At 38.5% G+C, this 24,817-nt stretch overlaps 2 protein-coding genes across 3 annotated transcripts; one reads left to right on the plus strand and one right to left on the minus strand.

Annotated features, from left to right (window-relative positions):
* The first annotated feature begins 723 nt into the window (after positions 1 to 723).
* Positions 724 to 15,141, plus strand: UPF3A (UPF3A regulator of nonsense mediated mRNA decay). Of its 2 annotated transcripts, none has more exons than XM_083610794.1 (10): positions 724 to 1,096; positions 2,230 to 2,336; positions 3,878 to 3,984; positions 5,082 to 5,180; positions 5,304 to 5,414; positions 7,992 to 8,047; positions 8,142 to 8,300; positions 10,086 to 10,243; positions 10,924 to 11,218; positions 13,090 to 15,141. In XM_083610794.1, exons 1-10 carry the CDS (start codon positions 914 to 916, stop codon positions 13,261 to 13,263), a joined length of 1,449 nt encoding a protein of 482 aa, XP_083466920.1. In that variant the 5' UTR covers positions 724 to 913; the 3' UTR covers positions 13,264 to 15,141. The 2 variants fall into 2 exon arrangements, with proteins under 2 accessions (XP_083466920.1, XP_083466921.1); XM_083610795.1 differs by having other exon boundaries at positions 10,924 to 11,162.
* A 388-nt stretch (positions 15,142 to 15,529) lies between these two features.
* Positions 15,530 to 21,634, minus strand: LOC310761244 (F-box only protein 36-like). The gene is made up of 4 exons (XM_083611115.1): positions 21,221 to 21,634; positions 20,734 to 20,842; positions 16,488 to 16,660; positions 15,530 to 16,237 (listed from the first exon to the last, which is right to left on the minus strand). The coding sequence occupies exons 1-4, from the start codon at positions 21,314 to 21,316 to the stop codon at positions 16,073 to 16,075; spliced, it is 543 nt and encodes a 180-aa protein (XP_083467241.1). The 5' UTR covers positions 21,317 to 21,634; the 3' UTR covers positions 15,530 to 16,072.
* Positions 21,635 to 24,817: the final 3,183 nt, after the last annotated feature.

A 24,817-nucleotide genomic window follows, 5' to 3' on the forward strand; every position in this document is an offset into this window, starting at 1 on the left:
TGAGCCTTTTGAACTGAAAGGGCTGCTTATCACATTATGCTTCTTTAACATAATCTCTTATCAGGGATGGGGAACCAGCTGAGGCAGCTGTCCAGATGTTGATGGATTACATACTCTCCTGATCCCTGAGCATTGTGGCCTTGTAGGCTGGAGCTGAGGGAAATCAGAAGCCCAGTGACATCTGGAGAGCCCCCACCCATTCCTCATTATGCAAAACAGCAAAATGAACGTGGTGGGGGGGAGAGAGCTGCTCTTGCACAAGAATTCTGAAAAGGCAGCAGTTAGGGTTTTTGCACTTCGATCTGTTCTGCTGCTATTGAATGTCTCAATATGTGATTTCCTGTTATTGTGATGTAAGCTACTTTCAGAACCAAATATTATTATTCGTATTAATTTGTATGCTGTCCACATAGAGCTCGGGGCAGTTCACAGATTAAAAATGCAAGATAAAAAAAACACACACAAAAGACATAATAAAAACAAGAACAACAAAAACCCCACCGCAAACAAATAATTTTAAAGGGTATAACCCAAAGCTCTTCGATTCTTCTAATCAAAACCCTGTGCTCTAAGCCCCGCCCCGCCCCGCATGAAAGTGAGGCCGAATAGATGCGCAGGTGGTAGTCGCATCTTTGAAATAGACTCGTGGGCGGGGCGGAAACGGAGAGAGATTCGGAAGGCGCTTATAGGCTGCCGACCCCTTCCTTTCACCTCTCGCGAGACTTTCTTGAGGAACGAGGGGTCTGGCTCTCGCGAGACTTCCCACAAAGGGTTGGCGGTTGGCTGACTGGAGTTGGGGGGGAGGGGGAGGGGGGACGAGGATGAGGACGCTGAGAGAGGTCGGAGCGGCGCTGATGCGCGCTAGAGACGCCGTCGCTGACGGCCGGCGGAGGGCTTTGTGAGAGGTCCCCCCATGGAGGCTCCGCTTCAGCGGGAATCCCCCCGTCGGGTACCAGAGACCCCTCCGACGTCCCCGGGGCCGCCGCCCCCTCCTCCGCCGCCGCTGCCGCCGCCCCCGCTGCCACCACCGCCATCCAGCTTGCCGCCGCTGCCGGGCAAACCGCAGCGGGAGGAGAAAAGAGCGGCTCTGAGTAAAGTGAGAAGCTGTTGGGAAGGGGGGAGGGGCGGGGCGGAACAGGTGGGCGGGGCTCCCTTCCAGCACCAGGGACAGCGCGCGAGGCAGGGCGGGGCAGTAGCTGCGGGGGGGGGGGTATGTGTGCTCGCGCGCGCGCGCGCGCCCGCACCAAGGTGAGCAACGCTTAGAAAAGGGCCGGCGGACAGGTAAAAACGCATGCGCAGAGAGGAAGGCGTTTTGCGCGCTCCTCCACCTGCTGGCCCAGCTTTTTAGCCAAGGGGACTCAGGACCTTGGTTAATTATTATTATTATTATTTATTTATACCCCGCCCATCTGGCTGGGTTTCCCCAGCCAATCTGAGCAGCTTTCAACAAAATATTAAAAATACAATCAAACATCAGACATTAAAAACTTCCCTAAACAGGGCTGCCTTCAGATGTCTTCTAAAAGTCAGATAGTTGTTTATTTCCTTGACAACTGATGGGAGGGCATTCCACAGGGCACGGACCACCTTTTTCGCCTTGGACAAGCCACGGTCCGTCTCAGACCCTCCTCCGCATCTGGTTAAAGAGGCAGGCAATATCTTAGCCACCATTACCCACCCCGTTCACTATCGAAAGGGGATTCCAAGTCGATGTTAAAAGAGTATGTAGTGCTGTGTAGTGAGCAGTTGGGGTTCAAATCCCCACTGGGCCATGGAATTTCGTCCTAACCTGCCTCACAGGGTTGCTGTAGGGAGGAAGGGGAGCCAGTATGCCACCATGTAATGCATGCCAGGAATTGTGAGAGTTGACCAGAGGCAATTAATATTTCATCCAACAGAGCTTTACTGTTACTGAAGGCAAATGAGCATAACGGTCACAAATCCAATACATTCAGGATTGGCAGACCATTATGCTCATTTGTTTAAGGTTTTACTGTGCTAACTATACATTGCAGTTCTGCTCTGGAGCAATATTGAGTAGAATTCCATGACAGGAATACATGTGTTGAGGCCAGACCTGGGGACTAGAATCATTTTGTCTTCCATGAAATTGGCTGCAATTCTGAGTAATACTAATGGGAGGTGTTTATTTACCCAGACATGGAATAAAAATAATGAGACAAATACTCCTGAATGATTGCCCTCAGTTTTACATGTGATGCTTTCTAGGTAGTTATACGGCGGCTACCTCCTAGCTTTACCAAGGAGCAGCTGGAGGAACAGCTACATCCACTTCCTGCTCACGATTATTTTGAATTTTGTACCTCTGATCCCAGGTGAGAACATAGTCAATTGTCGCTATGGGGGGGGGAGGAGGCATTTTAAACATGCTTGCATCACGCTATTAATACCAACAGGATCCAGATTCGTCTATACTACACTTTAAAAACAAACAGAATTATGAAAAACATATATAATATTAAAGCATTTTAACGAGTTGAATGTGTGTGAAATGCAGCTGCCTTATTGTTGTTATCTACCATGATGTATGCCTGTGACATCATGGATTTCTTCCCACTAGTCTGGATGTGACACACTGACCTTTGAGAATATGATGAAAGATTCTCTAAAAATCTACTTTATATATTGTGGTTATTAGAGCCACACTCTAGCTACTTGTGTGTTTAAGGACATTTAGGGCTAGTTCACATGTTTTCACCTCCCCTCGGGGCATACAAGTCCTTACAAAGCCTCTGAGAAAGCAGGTGTCATCCTAGTGGTATTTTATTGAACAGGTGATAAGAGTTCTGAAGCTTGGATGGCTCTTCTTTTACCTTCCTCTCAGAGCTCATGTTCTGTGAGTTATCAGCTCTTCTCTTTCTTCAAATAGAACAAAATGTTTAGGCTATGAGAAAGAGCAAAAATTAAAAACACTGCCAACATTTGCAAATTTCGTAAGGATATGAGGCTTTTAAGTTACATGATTGTAGAACTGCAGTGGCCTGGTCATGTAATCCCTGCTGAAAGTGGGATCTCAGTAGCTTTTGTTATGTCATTTTGGGATATATTGGAAGCCCAAATTAGGGGCACCAAAACAGCGCTGGTGTGAAATAGAAGTTCTGATCCAGACATATAATTTGGTCTTGTTTGATTTTGCTGTGGAGTCTATGGCTGCTATCCTACATCCTGCATTCATGGAAAGCAAGGTGCAGAGATGATTCATTAGAAATATCCTTCCCTACCATTCTTCCATGTCTGCTGCAGTGCTCTTCTAGGCACATTGCAATGAAACCATTCCATTATCTTTCATTTGAAGCCCTCTCATGTCAGATCTCCCAGCATTCATGGTTTCTCAGGCCCTTTGTACACCCAAAGGATGAGTGGATTCACTGTATCCTTGAAGGCAAGATGCAGGAGGACAGTGACTAAAAGATGGGCTGGTTGAATTACAGCATACTTGGACACTGAGTGGAAAGTTATACGTACTGAACTTAGGCTCCAGACATTCCACACCTTAGTCTGTGCATGTAACAAAGCATCTCATGGCTTTTAAGAGTTTTTAGCTAAGAAATTTCTACTTCATTATCATTTTTTATTGTAATCCATGGGGTCACGAAGAGTCGGACACGACTAAACGACTGAACAGCAACAGTCACTATTTCATTGTTGTGAACTACCCTGAAATCTGCGGATGAACGGCAGTATAAAAATAACAACAAATTCATTTGATGTGGAGGAATATAAAGCATGCCTACTTTGAAATGCCAATCTAATGTGGATAAACATCAATATTAATAGAATTGATGTAATTTATACTTTTACCTTTCTTCCTTTTAGAAGATAAACATAACTAACAAAACATTCACTTTTGTTTCAGTCTTTATCCTCATCTCTACTCAAGAGCATATATTAATTTTAGAAATCCTGATGACATCCTTCTTTTTAGAGATCGCTTTGATGGCTATGTCTTCATAGACAGTAAAGGTAACCCATTCCTTATTATGGCCAGAAATCTAAGACCCACACAACTAGTTCTACATGCTCAAAGGGTAGATAGTTTGTTTTTCTTAAACAATAGCTAATCTTTCCATGTAATGAAGGAAAAGATAGGTCAATATTTCCAAAGTTCAAACTTGCCACAGGTGTACCATGTTTTAGAAATCATGTTTGTGTATGCTGCAGTCAAAGTTTCAGAGAATTCTTACTTGACCTCCAAAATGTTGCATGATGTTTGATTATGGTAAACTCAGAAGAACACAAAGTTTGATGGGGCCTCACTGGTTCTCATTCAAGGTTCTCTCTTTAGCAGGAATCTACTCAAAGCCATCCTTTTATGCACATTCATTTCCACTGATGGGGCCCTTGTATATATAACTGGAAATTACCTTGATAGGTCTGTGATTGAGAAAGACAAGGTTGTACTTTGAAATCAGTTGAAGTTTTCAGATAAAGTTAATGTCTGTGTAGTGAACTGCTATTGATATATTTTATCTGTTTATTAAATGATGTATCCCTCACCCTTAAGTAGGAATGCTATCCTATGAATTACAAGAGACTGAATAAATCACTTTAAAATGAAGTATAACCATACCATACATTATCTAAATGTTTTGATCATTCAGTATTGGCATCTTTGTTGATATATTAGTTATTTTGAGCTATGTTACTTTTTTTTTTGCCAGGTTTAAAGAAATAAAAATGAAAAGGTTTATGTGCCAACTGTTTAAATTGTCTCCAGTCCACCTCTACTTATAAGCATACTAGTGACCATGGATTGAGATTTACATTTGCACTAAGAGATGTATCTAGCTAGAGTAGTGAAATTTCAATAAACATTGTGATGCAGATGTGACCAACCCAACACATATCTATCTGCATTGGCACTATCTGTGCTTGTATTTGCCTATGGTTTTTTTCTTCTGGATCAAGACAGTTTGTCATAAACTAAGTCAGTGAAAAGTAAAATTTCCCATTTCAATTCAGGTTTTTATACTCAAGGACCTGGGAATAAGTTCCTCTCAGTCTCAAAATGTGCATATTATTTACTTTTAGTCACTCAACCAATGTGTGGTTCTTTCAAGGTTTAGAATATCCAGCTGTTGTTGAATTTGCCCCATTCCAAAAGATTTCTAAAAGGAAACTGAAGAAGAAAGATGCAAAAGCTGGAAGCATAGAAGATGGTAAGCTCATTTTCATGGCGAAAACATTTTCCTGATTTACTGTGCTTAATGGATAATTTCTCATGTAATATATTTGACATGCAACGCTTAACTTTCTTTTCAATGGTTTTTTTTCTTTCATAGATCCAGAATACAGAAAATTTCTAGAAAGTTATTGTGCAGAAGAAGAAAAAATATGTGCTAACCCTGAGACTCTGCTGGGAGAGATTGAGGCAAAAACAAGAGAACTCATTGGTCTGTTAAGCTGATCTCCTGCATTAGTGAATGCTTCTGAATTATATGATCATATTTTATTAGTCCCACATTAGCACTCTTGAGGTTACATTCATTAAATTATGGTTATCTCTAGCACCATTTCAGAAGTTCTTAATAAAAAGAACATCCCCTGTTTATTTTCAAACATTAGCTGAGCAACAGATTTGCACTCTGCAGGCCTGTACTATGTCCATATAGCTATGAGGTTTGTGAGATATCATTAGTAGTATTTTATGATCATGAACTGTTGGTGGGCTAAGGGTATAAATGTAAAAGGTTTTAAACCTAAAACTCCTTAATTTCATAACTTATTATGTGCAGTGCAAGTTTTGTGTGTTACACTGGCCTCTATAACACTGATACTTATTTGAGATCATAAAAGGCACCAGTTGGCTATCAGAAATACACAAAACTTTTCCCCAACCTGTGCCACTTCTCCTATAATCAAGAGATTATTCTACAATAAAGAAGAGGTTGCTCTGTTGTTTCAGCCCTGTCTTCCATTATGTTAATTTTAAAATTGAAAGTTTCACTGAAAGGGAAGTTTTGCTGAAAGGGATTTGTATTGGAGTTTGATCCCAATTAAAGTGAATGAGATAAAAACAAACTCTTTGCAAACTCAAGGTCTGGAATTGGAGGAGGGGCTCAAAATGCTACCAGCAAGGTAAAATAATTCATTTAATAACACAGTAACTACTCCTTTATATAGATTCAGCAGTTAATAAGCATTCAGTATTGAATGCTGAGGATGATCTCTAGGATGAAACTCCTGGCTTGTTATTAGTAACTTTCCTAATTATTAAAAACGTTATACAGACCATTACTGTGGGTATTTATAATATTCAATACATACTGTAATCTTATTTTACCAAAATTGTGGAAGAAATCCTAATTACTTTGATAATCAGATGGTTAATAAAATGGAGTGTGGAAAATATCTAAATAATATGCAGTGCAATCAAAGAGATAACAAGGCATTTCCATTACATCTCAGTCCCAATAATGTACATATGAGAGGACAGATTTGTGGATAATGTGACTCATACCCCCATAAGCCCCAGACAGCATGTTCAAGGATGATGAGAGTTGTATTCCAACAATATATGGAGAGCCACAGTTCCCCCTCAACCCATTATCCCATCCTGTATTACATTAATAACACCTGTAAAAAGGGAACATGGGTCAGCTGAACTGACAGTTTTACCTATCATTAGGTTGCTGAACAGTTTATGTCTGCCAAAGAACCATACCATTCAACAAACCAATGTAGGTGATCTGATAATGTGGAACTGCTTTCCATGCTGCTCCAATAATATATGAATTCGATGTTTATAGGATTTGAGGTAGAGTAGTAGTTTTGATATCCATTTACACAAACTTATATTTTGATCCAAAATGTATACATTTTAAGGACTTACCTATACAGATAATTAACTATGGGTCAATACAGCATTAAATATGAGTGTGCTGGTGTAAGCCGGTAGATAAGAGCACAAGGTATGCTCAACATATGTGGTTCAAATCTTTAGCCAGTTGTGGATTCACTGGCTGCCATTAGACCATTATTTCTCAGCTCCAGATCTATAATGTTTATTACAACAGACTGCCTTACACGTTTGGTGTAGGGAACCTTCTGCCTGTGGGTCTGTTTATATAGATGATTTAGGCTCGCCAGACCTCCCCATTTAGGCCACGAGGCCATTTCAGCCAAAGCATAGGCACCATCCCAACAGCTGTCATATGCAATGTCAGATGTGGGGCAGATAATGATTGTGCTCAGGTAAAAGGAGGTTTGAAGTTGATTGTCGGGTGTTGCCAAGTCTCATGCAAAGCACTCTGCAAGACCTGTGTTCACACTGTATCATTATCATACCATCATTGTATCATCAAGTGATTGACAGATAGACAGTCCTACCTACCTGTCAAACCTGACCCACTATGAGTAGGGAGAGAACAATCTGACCCACAGGTCAGAATCAGTTCTCCCTAATCCACCTGTCGTAAGGATTGTAGAGAAAATATATGAGAAGTGTTTTGAGCACTTTGGAAATTATTATTGATTTTACCTGCAACTGACCTGCTGTGTCTACAGTGAAAACGTACAGGAGTCAGTGTAGGCACCACCAGAAGCTAAATTTTACATGACACTTAATCAGAAAAAAAGTGTGCAGATTGATGTTCCAATGATTTTGCCACTAGTTTCTATCACTATTTGGTCAAGATTAAAATTATGGTTGTGTACACAGGTAAATCTTTCCCCCACTGTTTTCAGGAGTTTAACCATTAACTAGATGCTACTTTTGCACAAATCTGTAGGAAGAATTTTACACAAATGTGTATTTCATTAATGGCAAACTTCTCAAGGCTAATTTAAGACCACTGCATGCAATCAAAACACTAACCAGTCAGGTAGAAGATGGTATAACAGTATTGTGCAACAGTATTGTTCATTGTCATATAGTAATTACATTTTTAAAGCTTGAATGACAAAAAATCTCATTTATAATCAATCTTACGTATTAGAAACGAGATACTATATCACTTTTTGTGTTTTAGCTAGAAGAACAACACCACTTTTGGAATATATTAAAAATAGAAAATTAGAAAAACAGGTATGTTTGTGTTTTGGAATAAGCCCTATACTTTGTGCTTTAAGTTCTTTTTAATATTTCTACAAATCTACATAAAACATTTCCAATGTTTTAGAGAATCCGAGAAGAGAAAAGGGAAGAACGAAGGAGAAGAGAATCAGAAAAAAAACGCCTAAGGGAAGATGAGAAGCGGAAGCGCAGAGAGGAAGAAAGGCGTAAAAGAAAAGAAGCTGAAAAGCAAAAGAAAATGGCTGAAAAAGAAATAAGGATCAAGGTATTTTTTCCCTGCTATCTCCCATCTTTCAGATGTACCAGAGTTACAGTAGGTTAGCTTGATGTGTATCCTTACCCTAAATGCATGCATGTGGAAGAAGTCTCATTGATTTCAGTGCTTCCATGTCAGTGGCTTAGGACTATAGCATTAGGAACATAGGAAGTACTGTATATTCAAGTCACTGAGTTCAGCCATGTATTTGGATTCCCTATTACAGAATTTTTATTTTTAGAGGGGTTTTTTTGTAGAGGGCCAAACCCATCTGACCACTTGTAGAATCTGACTTCTTGAATCTTGCATTAGGCTTATGTCTTTCATTGCAAAGTAGATGTGTAAATTTCCCACTCCTAACTCAAGAAAGTAGTTACCATTTTGAAGTTCTTTAACGGAACCGTTTTCACTGGCAGTTATCTGTGTCAATAAAATATGGTTTCAAATTCTGGAAATTCTGCAAATCATGAAAGTAAAAGCAGAATTAAATTTTATGTTGCAAAACTAATAATCAGATCTTCTTTTTTAAAGCTATTTCCCCCCACTAATATACAGAACAGAGAAACATCACAACAGTGATTTGAATTCTAAGATAAGTTAACTTAAGGAAGGTTATAGAATGAAGTTTTCCACCTCTCTTTTTACCCCTACAGCTGCCTGAGTCCCTGCCCCCAAACCTTTTGAGCAAGGGAGAGGGTGATGTGGGATGGTGGAATTACCCAAAATTAGGCTTGGATCAAAAGATACATTAAGGAAGCTCACAAATGAAAAGTTTTCAATTCCATCCCCCACCTAGCATCTCCTGGTGCCATCATACATTGTTCAGGAGGGCCCCTGGGTTTCCAGAGAGGCTTTTCAGAGGTTATGGGGGAAATGTGAAACTCCTGATGTGAACTCCCTACTGTGAGCTTCCTTAGATTATCTTACATTAGGATCAGTGTCAGCATATAAAAAGGCACATAAAAATCAGGGACTGAATAAAATATATCTTTGCGTGAATTAATACATGTAGTAATAATTGTGGTTCCCTCTTGAGATTCTTTAGAAAAAGTCCAGGGGACAGAGACATCATCCCATCTCTGGCAGAATGAATTGTGCCCATTTAAAAGCAGACGGATATCTTTCCACATACTTACATATGTATACACACACAATATCATACATTTATGGTGTATTCATTGCATTCTAAACATTAACCGTATACTATTATAGTTAAACAATTCAATATATTTGAAGAGCATGTTTGAACAGAGAATGCCAGAACATTAGAGGGAGTTAATGCTTTGTCAATCAGTTTCCATATTATCTATAATTGATTTATATATTTAGCTGAATTTGTATTAAGCGACGCTGGTAACTTTTACAGTTCAGTTATTAGGTCTAGATATGACATTTCTTCTTGATGGTTTCTGTATATTTCAGACCCACAGCAGCAGAACTGTCTTGCATCAAGAATGTGGAAACTCTAGATTCTTTCATCAGTGCTAAGCTGTTATAAAATGTAGTTTATTTCAATGGGTGATATCTTGGTCTGTAGTTAATTCTCTCACTGAAATTAGGCATACTTGTTCAAATGCTTAATTGTCGCTGGATCGTGATAACTTCTTTTTTAATTGGTTTTGAAAGCTGATGTCGTATGGGCGGGGGTTTTTGGGGGGGGTTAAGGAAACATCAAGCAAGTATGCCATAAGTAGATTCTCCTGCACACCAGTGTATTCTGCAAAATGTTAACATTTGTAAAGATGTAGAAAACACATTTATAATAGTCATATATTTTACAAAAATATTTATTAGCTTCTTAAGAAACCCGAGAAAGGCGATGAGCAAGCCACAGAAAAGCACAGAGAAAAAGAAAAAGCTGACATAGAGGAGAGTAAATGGGAGAAATCACCTGGGCACGGGAGTATAAAATCTAAGCCCCTGGAAGGTTCGCTGAAGGAACTTAAGGAAAAGTAAGTAGTGCTTTATCTTGAAGATGGAGTTGCATCCTCAAGGCAGTTTAAATTGACTTAAAACCTCTGGGTTTTTCCAAAAGTAACCACAGCACGTCATCTGAATCCAATAAACTATATTAATAGTCTTAATTATGGTTTGGGAAACAAACGAACCTTAATTCATGCTTTATGAATTTTTTCTCGGTCATCCAACATGCTCATATCACACTGCTGGGAGCTGATATTATTCTGTACCCCCCCCCCCGCCCCGAGAGCTTAGGATGAAGGGCATTATATCAATCAATCAAATAACCAACATTTGACATCCAAAGCTAGGCAAGGAGTAACCAACTCTTGACATTCTGGGACTCCTAGGATCTGTAAGTCTTTACCTTATACAAAATAAATTATTGAATTCCCAAAACCCTTCCTTTTTTACTTTAATAATTATAAACAAGATATGTAGCACAATCCTGTGCATACTCAGAAGTAAATACCTACTTATCTAGGAGTAAGCCCTATTGAAGGAGATGGGACTTACTTCTGAGTAGACATAGTATTGCACTGTTGGCATAGCTGGCCCTTACTCCAACACCACTAAATAAACTGGGAGCTTTGTTTAGGCATCATATGCCTTGTTACCTGAGTTTTAAGTAGTTTATTTTTTATGTTTGGATTTTTCATTTTTTTAAACACAGGTCTCAAAATGATAGTGATAAAGAGCAAAGAGATTCAGAGAGAAGATTTCGTGAAAAAGAACCTGAGAGACAAAGGTATCGCCTGGATGATAGCCGAAAACACAGAAGTCACTATGAATTTGACAAGTTTGTGAGAAGGAATGAAGATGAGGTGAAGTGGGGAAAAGGATACAGCCAAGATCGAGGGAAGAAAGTGAACTACAACTACAGCTTCACTGTGGACACAGTAGACAAACTGGGTAAAGAGGACAAGTGTGATGACATGGCATCCAAAAAGGAGCGCATAAGAAATAAGGTTCTTTTATTCATTTAGGATAATCTTTCATTAGTAAAATTACTTCAAGGTCATACAAGATTTGCTTTTGACATCTCAGCATGAACTTTTTAAACATTTGATTTTCACTAAAATGAAAACCTCCATTTTTTTTAACTCAGCAAAAGCTGTTAAAGTGATGGAATCTGTCTTTGCTGCTAATGATGCCTCTGTTTGCATTTTTAAAATGCATGCTTTTATGAAGCACAGTTCTTAGAATCTGGGTTGTTTTTAAAAAATGTTTATCTGTTTTAATAAACACATGTCAGAATGCTTATGCTCTCCCTGATAACCTATACTCATCTAATCACTCAAAAATATTGTGCCCTTATGTTTGGACCTACTATATTACTGCTAAGGGAATCAATAGCCCAAATGATCTAAGTTGAAGTAACGTTGCTACCAGTTGAATAATAGGAGGTAGAAACCATGATCATTACTTCAGTTGAGTACATAGTTATCTTAAAAAAGAAGCAGAAACTAATACAGCGGTACCTCAGAAGCCGAACAGAATCCGTTCCAGAAGTCTGTTCGACTTCTAAAATGTTTGAGAACCAAGGCACAGCTTCTGATTGACTGCCGAAAGCTCCTGCAGCCAATCGGAAGCCACAGAACCGCAAAGGAAGTTCGGGTTACAAAGAACGTTCACAAAACGGAACAATCACTTCCGGGTTTGCGACGTTTGGGAGCCAAAACGTTCAACTGGCAAGGCGTTCGACTTCCGATGTGCGACTGTATCATGAAGATTTTCAAAGTAAAGTAATTTAATAATTTAGCTGTTGTTAATATTGATGTAGCCCAACAAATTGGTAATTTACACATGGGTATCATTCTTGCACTTGACCCTGTGGATATGTGTAGCTGTAACATTGCAAATAATGAGTTCCTGTGACCCAGCAACAACAGCATTCTTCATGCATTTAATAATCCGGCTATGCTACTTGTCATTTGGAATCCCAGCTCCATTTACCTGGAAGTGAGCCACATTTAATTCCTTAGGACATACTTCTGAGTAGACGTGGTTGAGATGGTGCTGTTAACTACAATTTATCAGGGATGTGCAGCATGATTCTTAACAGGTTTACTGAAAATCAAGTCCCACTCACTTCTATAGGGCTTGTTCCCCAATAGGTTTGTTCAGAATTGCAGCTTTGGTCTTATGGTACTGTAAGGCCTTGTCATTCACTGGTTGGAGACAGAGGAATGGTGGGAGGAACAAGCTAGGGAATCACCAAGGGAAGAAGGCCGAGAGCCTGGGGAGTGGTGGTGGCACAACGATGAGTGGTCAAAGGGAAAAGAGGGGGAAGACTGGGAAGAGGAGGAGTTAAAGCTGAAGAGGTAATAGGGCTTAGTGAGCTGGGAGAGTTTGTGTCAACAAGAAGTTATGGTTAAGCCCTTATTGGCTAGCCAGATTATTAAATCAAGCTCTACTTTGAAAGGTTAGCTATTAAGTTATTATGCTACCTTTATACCTTGGAAACTGTGGACTGTCTTCATGTTTGAAACTGTTTGTGCCCATATTTGATTGCAGCCAAATTTCTTCTAGTTGTTATAACAGATTAAAATTTTGTGAAATTTTTCATCTTTGGTACTGTGTTCTTAAGCATCACTTTCCTCCCAAAACAGCAATCTGAATTTGTCCAGCATTCTTTTAATTTGCTTAAAGTACTTGGCTCTCAGGGGCTAAGAGTGAGGTAATACGTGTTAGATATTTATAACCTAGTTTTCCCATTTGTTGTTAAATCAGTTTGTCAAAAAACTCCTCTTTTCTTTTGCAGAACAGTTAAGACATTTTGAGATCTCCTGTCTTTTTCTCCAAGTCTTAAACTCCTTTCTTCTTATTTTCTGCACAGGATCGGCCAGCCATGCAACTATACCAGCCAGGAGTTCGCATTCGAACACATACGGGGTCTACAAGTAGGTCCTATGACTGCACTGAAAAGTCTTCAGAAGAAGCTTATGATAGAAAGTATGAAGCAGACAATTCACCTGGAGGTGGTTCTGAGAAGAGCGAAGAGGCAGAATAAAACAACATGGACAGAAACTTCAGCATTTAAGATTTAGTGTCCCGCAAAATATTATATGTTCTCGGAATTGGCCCACCATTACCAAGAAAACTTTTTTTTTTTAGTTTTCTAGTAGAAGTTTAGGCCACAGGCAACGTTACATAAATGTTACAAGAGAATATCATCACTGTGCACTTACTCTGTTTCTAGCTATATGCATGTGAAGGCATCTTTCATTCCAATGCATATAGATACATATTTGATGGTATGTTATGATAGTAATAGCATGACTTTTAAAGGCTGTTCTTCAGGTGGATTTCATTGCCATTATCACTGACATGTTACGCAAATACGTGCCTCTATACATAATGGAGTGATGGCTCACATAGGCATAGGGCATACTGTGGCTTGAGAAGTGGGAAGGGTATTTATGACACAATGTTATTGAATATTACAATAGAATTCAGGATTTCGAAGCTTCTGATAGTACCAAGCATATATTGAGGTTTGTGTTTTGCATAAAACTTTTCTGAAATGTTCCACTCTAGGGGAATTCTTTAAAGCATGCATTTCCATCAGTTTTAACTGAGGCATTTTATGTTCTATGAATTGCATTAACAGGTCTCAGTATGACAAGACCATGAGAATACGACATTATACAGAGTGTAACTGTATTTAGATCAGTCAGGAGAATAACACACAAGTACATTAGCCTGGTCCTGTAAGGAGTTAAGTCCCAGTTTAGTAAGTGCATTGCTGCATAAAGAACTATAAACAACAAATTACCCTTGTAATTAAGATAATGTTTAAATGATTATTACAGGACAGTACTCAACTGCAGGATCATGGGTCATTAAAACGCACAATTTGCACATTTGTGTCCAGTGTCTGCAGGCCTCAGTACCTCAATCCATTTACATTGGTTTTCAGGGGTAAACGAGGCAGAAAGGCAGCATGATCCATCTATTATATTTGGGGTTGTGCCAAATTCCAGTGAAGGAGAGTGGGAAGATTTAAAGCCTAGCAAGTGCAGGTGGGATGGGAGTGCTAAAGCTTTCCTCCTCCTCGCCAAAAGCTGCTTCTCCCTCCCAGCAAGCAGCTAATGGGTTGCAGCTTTGGGTCAGTTGCTCCTGCCTCCAAGTGCTTTTCTTCCACCAGGAGTTACTTTCAGACTCAAAACCCCATCTGAAGAAAACCAGCTCTGGGCAAGCAGTTTCAAGGGAGAAGGGGGGGGGAGTGGGTCATCACTTTCTGCCCATCCTGCTTTATAGGAATCCAGAAGCAACCCATGGGTCTGGTGCTGCAATGTCTAATTTGCTCTTTCATTTGCTAGAACATCAGGTAAGTGTCTGTGTTCTTTTGTTTCCAAGTTGCTTTTGCCTTGTAAAAGGTTTTGTATGTTTAGACCAGAGAAAAGCCTGAATATTTAATGTCTGTCATGAAACAGCATATTTAAAGGTTTCGCCACTTTTTAATATGTGATATAAGTGACATTGTTTTGTATGTTAATATTTCATATAGTATGTTTTTACATAAGTCACCAGTGGGAACACTTATGTTGATAGGTAAAAGCTATGGAAATAGAATGTGTTTGAGGGAATAAACTGCTACGACCGTTCCCTCTGTTTATTGTGCTCGTTAAGAATCCATTTTTTGTGTATATATTCTTGTTCTTAGTAAGCAACTGCACAGGCCTTGATATCAGAGCATCACTCTGACAATACTGATAAGCTTTTTGTTTACCTGAAACACAGATCTTCTTTTGACTACTTTTTTACATCATGTCCTCAACCTTTTTTTACTGTCCTCCTATCAGCATTTGATTGTTCTAATGTAAATAAAGGGGATCATCTGGACCTTCAACCACTAGAATATTAAACTGAAATCTGATAATCTGAATAGTGCTTTGCCTGATGTGTTTTACTACTATACCAAAACAATTAAAAAATAGGATTCATGGATTAAAAATAACGAACCAGCTTCAAAAGTACGGTGCTAATCTGACTCTCCACTCGATTTCAACTATTCTTTTGTTTCCCAGATGATAAACCAGAAAAACTAGACCAAAAGTTAGTAACAACAATAACAAAATTGATGTATTACTGTCTTTCACCCTAAGGCGATTCTTTTAAAAGAATTTAAAACAAATTACTCTCACAATAATGTGATGGGGCCTAAAAATTTACATCTCAAGTGTCAAAGGCCAAGGTAAAGAGTTGTGTCTTCAGCATGATTAAAACTATATTGTGCACTTTCTCCTGGAAAGGCAGAAACATAAGGAACCTACTGGATCTCACATTACATTTATTATTTATACACATGATTCTCTCTTGCTTGTTTCTCTGAATTTGAGAAAAATTGTGCAATTATTTGCAACATCTTAACATGTTTTTTGAGAAGTAAACAACACACAACTTGAAAAGCCATTTCCCTACATTTACTGCTGGTGAACTGAGCTCTTGCCGCTTCTAGAACACACACGCATAGGCATCTGAAAAGGGAAATGCCATGTGCTTCTGCATCACGAAGAGTATTTATGTGCTCCAAAGCTCACTGGTGCTGTGAAGCGTTTATTGTCCAAAAACGCCTATGAATTACTATGGTGTGTGTTCTTCATTATGAATAAGATTTTACGATGTCACTTTGTAGCTTTGGCTTTGTCTTCCGTATATTGTTACATGCACCACTGGGTACAGACTTTTTCATTCCTGTGTACCAGCTTGGTGAACTTTTGAAATAGCAAGTCTTGCCTCTGAAGACAGTTTTTGTACCTAGATTATTTTAGCTGAAGTGGAATGCAGGAGTCTTGGAAGATAATCTGCAATCATTTTCAGAAGAATGTGGTCTGCCTTCTTTGCATCCGTGGCAAAAAGCCTGGTCTTTGTCTGAAATTAGTTGGCTTCTTGTAAGCTGAAACCTTGACAGTTTGTATATCAAGAGTGTATTTATCTTGCACTCTTTTTCTTCGTTCCCAAAATTCTTCAGTATTGCATAGCTAAAATAAAAATATTTGCAATATATGATACATAATACGTGTGAGTAGGCCAGATTCTAATTTTCTTTACAATGTATTTGTTTGCTTTTCAGACTACAACATAACTTGCAAATCTTTTGGTCTACTCTTAAGCTCATATTATTCTGGTTCTACATGGTAACTGCCACTGGTAACTGATCGTACTTGCTACTTCTGTAAAGCTAAAATCATTTAGATTGCATCAAGATTACACATTTGTCAGAATTTTTACCTGCCGAAACCTTTTACATGTTTGTGACAATTGCCTTATATCCTCTGTATTAAGAAATGACAGGATGTATATGATCAAATGGTCAGGAATTCGATGGAGGAAGTCATAGTGTCCTTGACATAAGCTGAGAATGTAGTCTAGCGTTTTCTTCCCAAAGACAGCTTGCATTTGTTCTGAGTAAAAGAAAAAATAAACAAGCAAACAGATTTTAAACAGGAATACTGCCAAAGTAAAAGGCACTGTGCTAAGCTAAATGGGAAAGGGCACATACAAAAAAAGAAATAGAAACTTCATTCTATTGCTGTTTCCTAACTTACCTGGAAGTAAGGCTCATTGAACTCAGCATGGTTTACTTCTGAGTATATATAAGATTACATGGTTGTTCTGTTAATAAATATAATTAATATGATAACCAATGACTGTGAAGACTGAAACTTAGGCTACTTCCAGATGACCTGTTTATTGAGCATTCATTCTGATTTGTTTATAGGAAAGTTAAATATCAAGCAATTGTTAACTCACACTTTCCAATGCATTTCCCTCTCACTTTCCTTCTTGTAAAAAGTCAATTTTTGTGGGGAAGTGGGTTTCTTGCACAAGAGCGCCAAATCAGCTTTAATTCCGCAACCTGAATTTGCCACTATGTGATTGAATCAAGCCTGAATACAGCAATAGTCTGGAAGCACCCATAAGCCAGATAAGGATAAGTCCTGTGCGTTGGTGGAAAGCCTGATACAAGAAGGGCAATTCAGTCTATCATACTAAGAATAGGCAATTTAGCCCAGAGTAAAGGGCAAGCTGCCATGATAATCATTAAGTAGAATACTAATTCTGAATTGCCCAGGCATGTCATACTGAAAGGCATATTATTTGCACTCATGTTTAAAGCAATTCTTGTTCTTAAGCACAATGCACACACTGCAGCCCTTTGCACTTTGGAAGCCTTTTAGGTTCCAAATATAAATAAAAATTGTCTTGAAGTATAATTATATAAATCAGAAAGGCAGGAAGGCTTGCTGTGTGTGCTTAAGGTATTAGGAATGATAAATGGATTTCTCCATAGCTACCACACCATGTGGTCTAGCACTATTCGTTAAGTACATAACCAGAACAAACAGCTAAGTCTATAGAAGGAATGAATGTCTTAAAAAGCAACAGGGGACAAAACAAAATTAAATTTAACCCTATGGAGTAAATGTACTAACTGCTTGGCAGTTGATACTGCATTCCATTAATGTGAAGTATTTCCATGGAAAAAATGAGAGATTTGGGCAGATCTGTACCATCCATTTAAAGTACATCCAACTGATGCTTCATACACAACTAAGGCCACTTTCAGATAACCTGTTTTAAAGTCTTCATCCTGATTGGTTTGTGGGGAGACTGGATGGCACTGGGTGAAGAAAGAGTTGTCCCATGCTTTCCTTTCCACAAAAAAAACTCAATCCTCTGTCAAAGCAGGTATGCTACGCAAAAGTTCCAAATCAACCTTAATTTGCTAGTATATGATTGAATCCCTCCTGAAAATAGTGACATTCTGGAAGCACTCTAAGAGTTAAGATCTGATTCTACAAATGTCATGGAAGAGCCATGTGCAATGGGCATTTGGTAAAGGGAGAAGTAGTGACAATATCAAGAAAGAAAAAAGGTTTAGTGTTAACTTGCCAAAACAAACCAACGAAAACTCTATTGGGATCAAATGGTGACCACCCCAAGATGGTTTGCTTATGCTGGTTAAGTGCCATTAACACACGTGTGTACTCAAAAGTCAATGTTAAATCCAGTGCTTTTTTTCCGGGGGGACGCAGAAGTATGCATACCTCTAAATATTTTGTGAATCTCAGTTTGGCCTCATTGAGGGGCAGTATTTTGATACGAGTAGGAAAATGAGAGTACCCCCAAACACTTTTAAAGAAAAAAAAGCACTGGTTATATCTGTTTCTTGGGTAGTTTACAAGTTGGCTCTCTCAGCCCCAGGTGATTGTATCAAGGCTAGTGCCACTCACAGCACTTTTCCTGGACTGACTTTTCACACACTGCTGCAAGAGTTGCTTTTTGAGTGCTTGCAGCGACTTGGATGGAGTTATGCATGCAGCATCAGCCTGTCGTACAATTGGCAGAGGACATGACACCTGCCCTGACATTATGGCACTGGTGGTTGTAAGAACTGATGTAGAGATTTGACTTTTAAAGCTCTTTTAAGACATATTTCTCCCACTGAATAAAAAATAATGTTTATTTACATATTTGGGATTGCAATGGAGCTAACAATCCATTAAGGCACACCTCCCATTTTCATTTTCCTTCAGAAATTCCCTGCTCACCCAAGAAGCGAGGAGAGATTATCAGTTGCAGCAAGACTAGTTTATGCCTAGTTTACGCCTAAGCATTACCTGACAGCAGGCATATGGCTCGATATGGCTACTGATGATTTTTTTTGGCAAATTGAGGGTTACATTTTAAAAATCTGCTAGAAGTGTTCTGTTTTTCTCTGACTAAATGTTCTGTTCTACTGTATAGCATGACCTTGGTTGATAACATTATTCAGCATACTGCAATACTATGCTATTTGCCAGGAAACAGGAAGATAAGGAAGTAAGCCAATGCGCTGTAGGTCTTTACGTCATTCTCCTTGGGGTCAGTGAAACTCTTTTGTTAATAATGCAACTGCTGAGCAGGGATAACGCCATTTAGCATGGGGTATAATTTCTAACTAAATAGAAATAATTAAACTGTGATTTAGTAGGTGACAAGGAATTAGCAGGGTTTTTATTTTAAAAATTCCTCTATATCAGGGGTAGCCAACATGGTACCCCGCATATGCTCCTGGACTACAACTCCCATCATCCCAGACCACTGGCTATGTTGGCTGCAGCTGATGAGAATCTGAATCCAATGACACCTAAAGGGCTACATATTCCCTGCCCTACAGAATGGAATATTAGATGATAATTTCTATAGACCTGGTCCATCAATAGCGTACACTTGGAGGAAAAAAAACCCTTTTTAGTATTCATGTAAGTTTGACATTTAGTACTAGCTTCCTTTTTCACTTGTTTAAAAGTATTTTGATGCTGCAACTTAGTATGTTTAACCACTGTGTATTTGTCTCCCCCTGCATTTTAATAAGTAATTTTACTATGAGAGCCCAATGCAGTCATTCTCAATTGTTTACCATCCAGTTTATTTACATTAGCCATCCAATATTGATCTGAAATTCAGATTGACTTCTTAAACCATAATTTGTAGTTTCAATTCTCTATCCCCAGAAGGAATGTAAAGGCAGTTAAACAAACAAAATCATTGAAAATCCAAAATATAAATACAAAAATAAAAACAATGAAATGGACTACTCGGGAATTATCTGAGGTTTTCAATTACACTCCTGTGATCTCACTTTATGTTTCAAACTGCCAACCTAGCAATTCGAAAGCATACCAGTGCGAGTAGATAAATTGGTACCACTGCAGTAGGAAGGTAAACGGCATTTCCATGCACTCTGACTTCTGTCACGGTGTCCTGTTACACCAGAAGTGGTTTAGTCATGAGAGCCACATAACCCAGATAGCTGTCTGTGGACAAAAACCGACTCCCTCGGTCTGAAGCAAGATGAGCGCCGCACCCTATAGTCAAGTTTAACTGGATTTAACCATCCAGGCGTCCTTTATGTTTCTAGTGCACTTGGAGCATTTAGGTAACTCTGACTATTCACAAACAACCAAGGCTGCAATCCTAACTGTGTCTACCCAGAAATAAGTCCTATTGAATTCAATGGGTCTTACTCCCAGTAAGTGGATGGAATTCAGTGTTTCACTTTTACGAATGTTCCACTTGCACGGCCAAAGTTTATTAATAAGAAAAGTCAAAAGAAATTTAACACCTGAAATCCAATCCTGAGCAAGTTTACTCAGATGTAATACCAAACTGAGTTTCATGGCACTTCATCCCATGGAAGTATGCCTAGGATTGCAGCCCAAATATTCATCCCAAGGTTGTATGATCCTATGCACCCTTTCTTGAGAGTAAATCCTCTTCAACAATGCAATGTACTTCCAAGTAAACATACATGGGATCAGTCTGTTATAAGACAGTCCCATTGAATTCACTGGGGTTTATTTCAGAGTCAACGTGCACACAATTAGGTTGTAAAAGCAGGAATATGGCCATTGGATAGAGCACAACAACCTTTTTTTCAGAGGGGTGGGTAATACAAATTCTATTATTTCTTTGCCCACTCAATACTTGCTGTGTAATGGTTCATCCAAGAGAAAATCTTTATGGGGTTTCTTCACTTCTCTTGGGCAAATCCTTTCTCGATCTGGTCGAAATGTAATCCTCCAGGACTGCCAGATAACCTAAAGCATTCAGGTTTAAAAGAATGAGTCAGGTTGGGCATTATTATGTCCTATTTTATTTTGTCAAAAGCCTAGTCAGTCCAGATATAAAGCAGAAAATGCAGGACTTTGTCACGACCTAGATCTGTGCAGTAACTAATTAATTGCATTGCATACAAAAAGAAAAGCAAACAATGATAGGATTACCACCATTTGTTTGCTTTCCCCTAGCAGATCTGCCTGAACAACCATGCTTGGGGTTGCCCACCTTTTTCTTCCTGGCAGAGACCCTGTGCCTTTATCAGCTATCCAACAAATGCAGATTTCTCACCTCTCTTGGGCTTTCTTCAGTAAAACACATTCCAACCAGGGAGAGCAAGAAATCTCTCTATTTTTTACCTCGTTTTTTGTGATGGTCAAGTGATGGAAGTCTTTGCTGGGAGGAGGTGCCTGAGTGTGAGCTTCATAGAGTTTCTCCTGCAGCAGGGAAGTCATTTTGACACTGTCTACTTGCTTTCAGCTTGCAGTAGAGATCACAGACTCCCAAGGTTGTTTCTATGGACTCTATACGAGAAGGACTTGACTTCAGCCCACTCCACGTACTCTATAAATACATGGCTAGTGTTTGCATTCCTGAACTCAGGTTCTTTACCCAAGGAGGACTCAGGTGTTCAATATTCATATCACCAGGAGGATAATATTAAAAACAAACAAAAAACACAGCCTAATTCTATGCATGCATTGTTTTTTTTTCAAGTCCCACTGGTTTCATAAGCATGTTTTGCACTCCCCACTTTCCAGGAGTAGTATTACAGATGCCAGAGAGTCAATTACCTTGGAAGAAGACAGCACTTTTTGATTTTTATTTCTTTTTAAAAAAGCAAAAAAAAAACTTTTTTTCCCTAGGCTTCAGACTGAGTATTCAATATCAAACAAGCAATCATTAACTAATTCACACAATGAATTTTGTTAAAGGAACATCAGTTGTTGTTGTCGTCATCCCAAAAATACATAGCCTTAGAACAACAAGCTGCAAAAACTCAGATTTTCATCTCGTTCACTGGTTAGCTTCTGATGGCCAAGCTGCGACTTTTAGCCCCCACCCAAGCAGGCAACCTACATCTAGTATGTAGTAGCTGCTGCCTATTAAAAACTTATATTTTATACAGTATTGAGTCAACTTCAGTTTATTAGTCATTTATTTATTATAGGTAGGAATATATAACAACCATATTACGTAACCATGTTACTAAGGAATATGCAAGTCTCCGTAACTGCAAGTAAATTATTTTAAACTTACCTTGTAGTCTGTGGTCTGTTTTATTGAAAAAGGGGGAAAGGGAGCCAGCTGCCCTAAGGAGCTGGAATATAATAAATCTTTTTGTTAAAAAAAAAGGTTAAAAAACCTATTCCTATATTTCGCAGCATCTGCCCAATGATGGAATGTAAATTCTGCTACTTTATGTGCAAGCCCCACATATTAAAAACAGGTACACACCATTTTTCTTTGTTAACCTACACACATGGATTTGTGGAGGATTAAATATGGTTAATATATCCTCTTACTGATATCCTTCAGAGCTAAGTACCAAAAGCCTTGCAAAATAGGTATGTTAAAACCACAAAACCAATACCCATTGACAAGAACATTTAAATAAAACAGATACTCCTAAAGCCGATAAGCTAGTTATTGAACTCATCCACACTCAAAGAAACAGATACATCTTCACCTGACATCTGAAAGCAACCAATGGGGTGGTGTCTCCAATAGAAGCGAATTCCACAACCAAGACACCATGACAGAGGAGGCTCTGCACTGCAGCACTGCACAGATCACATCTGTCAATAGCACTACAAGCAAGGCCTTACCTGCTTGTTGATAATGGGAAAGATGCTCCTTTATGTGTAGATCACTCAAAGTAGCAGAAATAATAAATCACAGCATGGTTTTGGCTTTTTAAAAGCAACAGCAAAACAGCAACACAACAAAGTAACAAAAATAGTTTCCTTTCTTGTAACATAAGAACACCAGATGATACACTTTTAGTTGCAGAAATATATTATTTCTTCCCCATACAAATAAGGATGTTTCAAATTTTCAGCTCTGATTTGTTACTGTTGTTTTTAGGTTATCAGCCGGTAGAGGTCAGCAAACACTGCACTTTGAAGAATCAATGTGTGTGTGTGTGTGTGTGTGTGTGTGTAATGAATACATGTATAGACTTGTGGCACCTTAAGAACTTAACAGGAATACTGAGGTATAAGCATTTAGGAATTAGACTCTAATTCATCAGATGCATGATTATTTTCAGGTAATATTATCCATTGCCAAATATTGAATATATATTGAAAAGTTGTTTGTCTTATGCATTTGGACGGCTGTTAAGAAATTATAACCAAATTTTGTATAGTTTATGAGATACGGAGCAGGTTTTTTTTTCCATTTAGATACTATTGCATGCCACTTTGTTTTTCTTTTTTCTTTTTATTGAGTTTCACTTAAATAACCAAAAGACAAACCAAATCAACAATTACAAAAAAAAGACAAAAAATAAATAAACGGATGTCCAATCATAACATAAGAATAACATCAGATTCCAATACAGTTCTTTATCTTCACACTTAAATCTTCATATCTTCATATGCTTAAACCAGTCCCCTACACACCTATTGACCTCCATCCCTCCCGATTTCAGGCTTCTTAGTATAAATAATTTCTTTCTCCTGCAGCTAATAATTATTACTGATTTACACATCATAAGATCTATATCGAACCTGCTATAGTTTTTAGGTTTCTATAATTCCCTTCAATATATATCATAAATTTATTCCAGTCGTTAATGAACTTTGTATTTTTTTGGTTTCTAATTTTTTGTGTCATTTTTGCTAGTTCAACAAATTCAAATAATTATTCAAATTATTCAACAAATTCAAATAATTTATTGCATGCCACTTTGAATCAAGACGGCAGACTGAGCCTTTCAAAATTGCACTAATTTTAACCAAATTTAGTGTGGTGGTTCCTGAGATCAAGGTTTTCATCTGTGTTATGTTTGGATACAATTGGGCACCATTTTGAATCAAGACTGAACCTTTCAAAACTTCACAGATTTTTCGGTTTCTTAGAGTTCCAAAGCAATGCTGGGTACAAGCCTGCTAGTGTGTATATATATTTTTATACACTGTATTCATTATGGAGAAAAGCTGTGGCGCCTCCCCTCCCGCAACAAATGAAATGTAACACACATGCATGTGCTATTTATATACGAAGTTCAAATGCCAGGGCCCAGACTGACTCCAGCTACAAAAGCTGAGGCTGCTGAACACTCTTGGGCTGAGATATAGTTTAGGGGATTTTGTTGGGGCGGAGTTTGTTCCCGTTCTTTTTTGTATATTTTGTTTTAGATCTGATTATGACTTACGTGGAAATCATTCAGTTTGGTTGTGTACTTTTTGGTGTTTTATTTAGTGTTTATGACAACCTTGGTTATATATAAAATGTGTTTTTTGGGGGGACTATTGGGTTGTTGTTTTTATTTTTATTATGTATTTTGTGGTTTTATATGTTGATTTTATTCTGTGAACTGCTCTGAGACCCCCGGGTATAGGGCTGTCTAAAGATTCAATCAAGTAATTTTAAAAAATGTTGTAAGCAGCCTTGAGCTTGGTTTTAAGGCGGCATACAAATGAAAGGATGTAAAGGTATGTCCATTCCTCTGCAAAATGCAACAAATGCTTTCGCACCCCAGGACTTCCACAGCAGGCTGGTGAATGCAGGTAACCTTCCCTTCGGTTGTAACATATTGAGAGGCTGCCATACAATTTAGGTCTAGTTCTCGCCTGCATTTCCTATGCATGGGAAACTGAAAAATAACACATCAAAGAACCAGGAGCCAACCTTCTGCTTTTCTATCATTATTCATACAAACCAACACACAAATGCCAGGAAAAATATAATATGATATGATATGATATAATATAATATAATATAATATA

This window comes from Podarcis filfolensis, assembly GCF_964270895.1.
Source record: "Podarcis filfolensis genome assembly, chromosome: 4".
Classification (NCBI taxonomy): Eukaryota; Metazoa; Chordata; class Lepidosauria; order Squamata; family Lacertidae; genus Podarcis; species Podarcis filfolensis.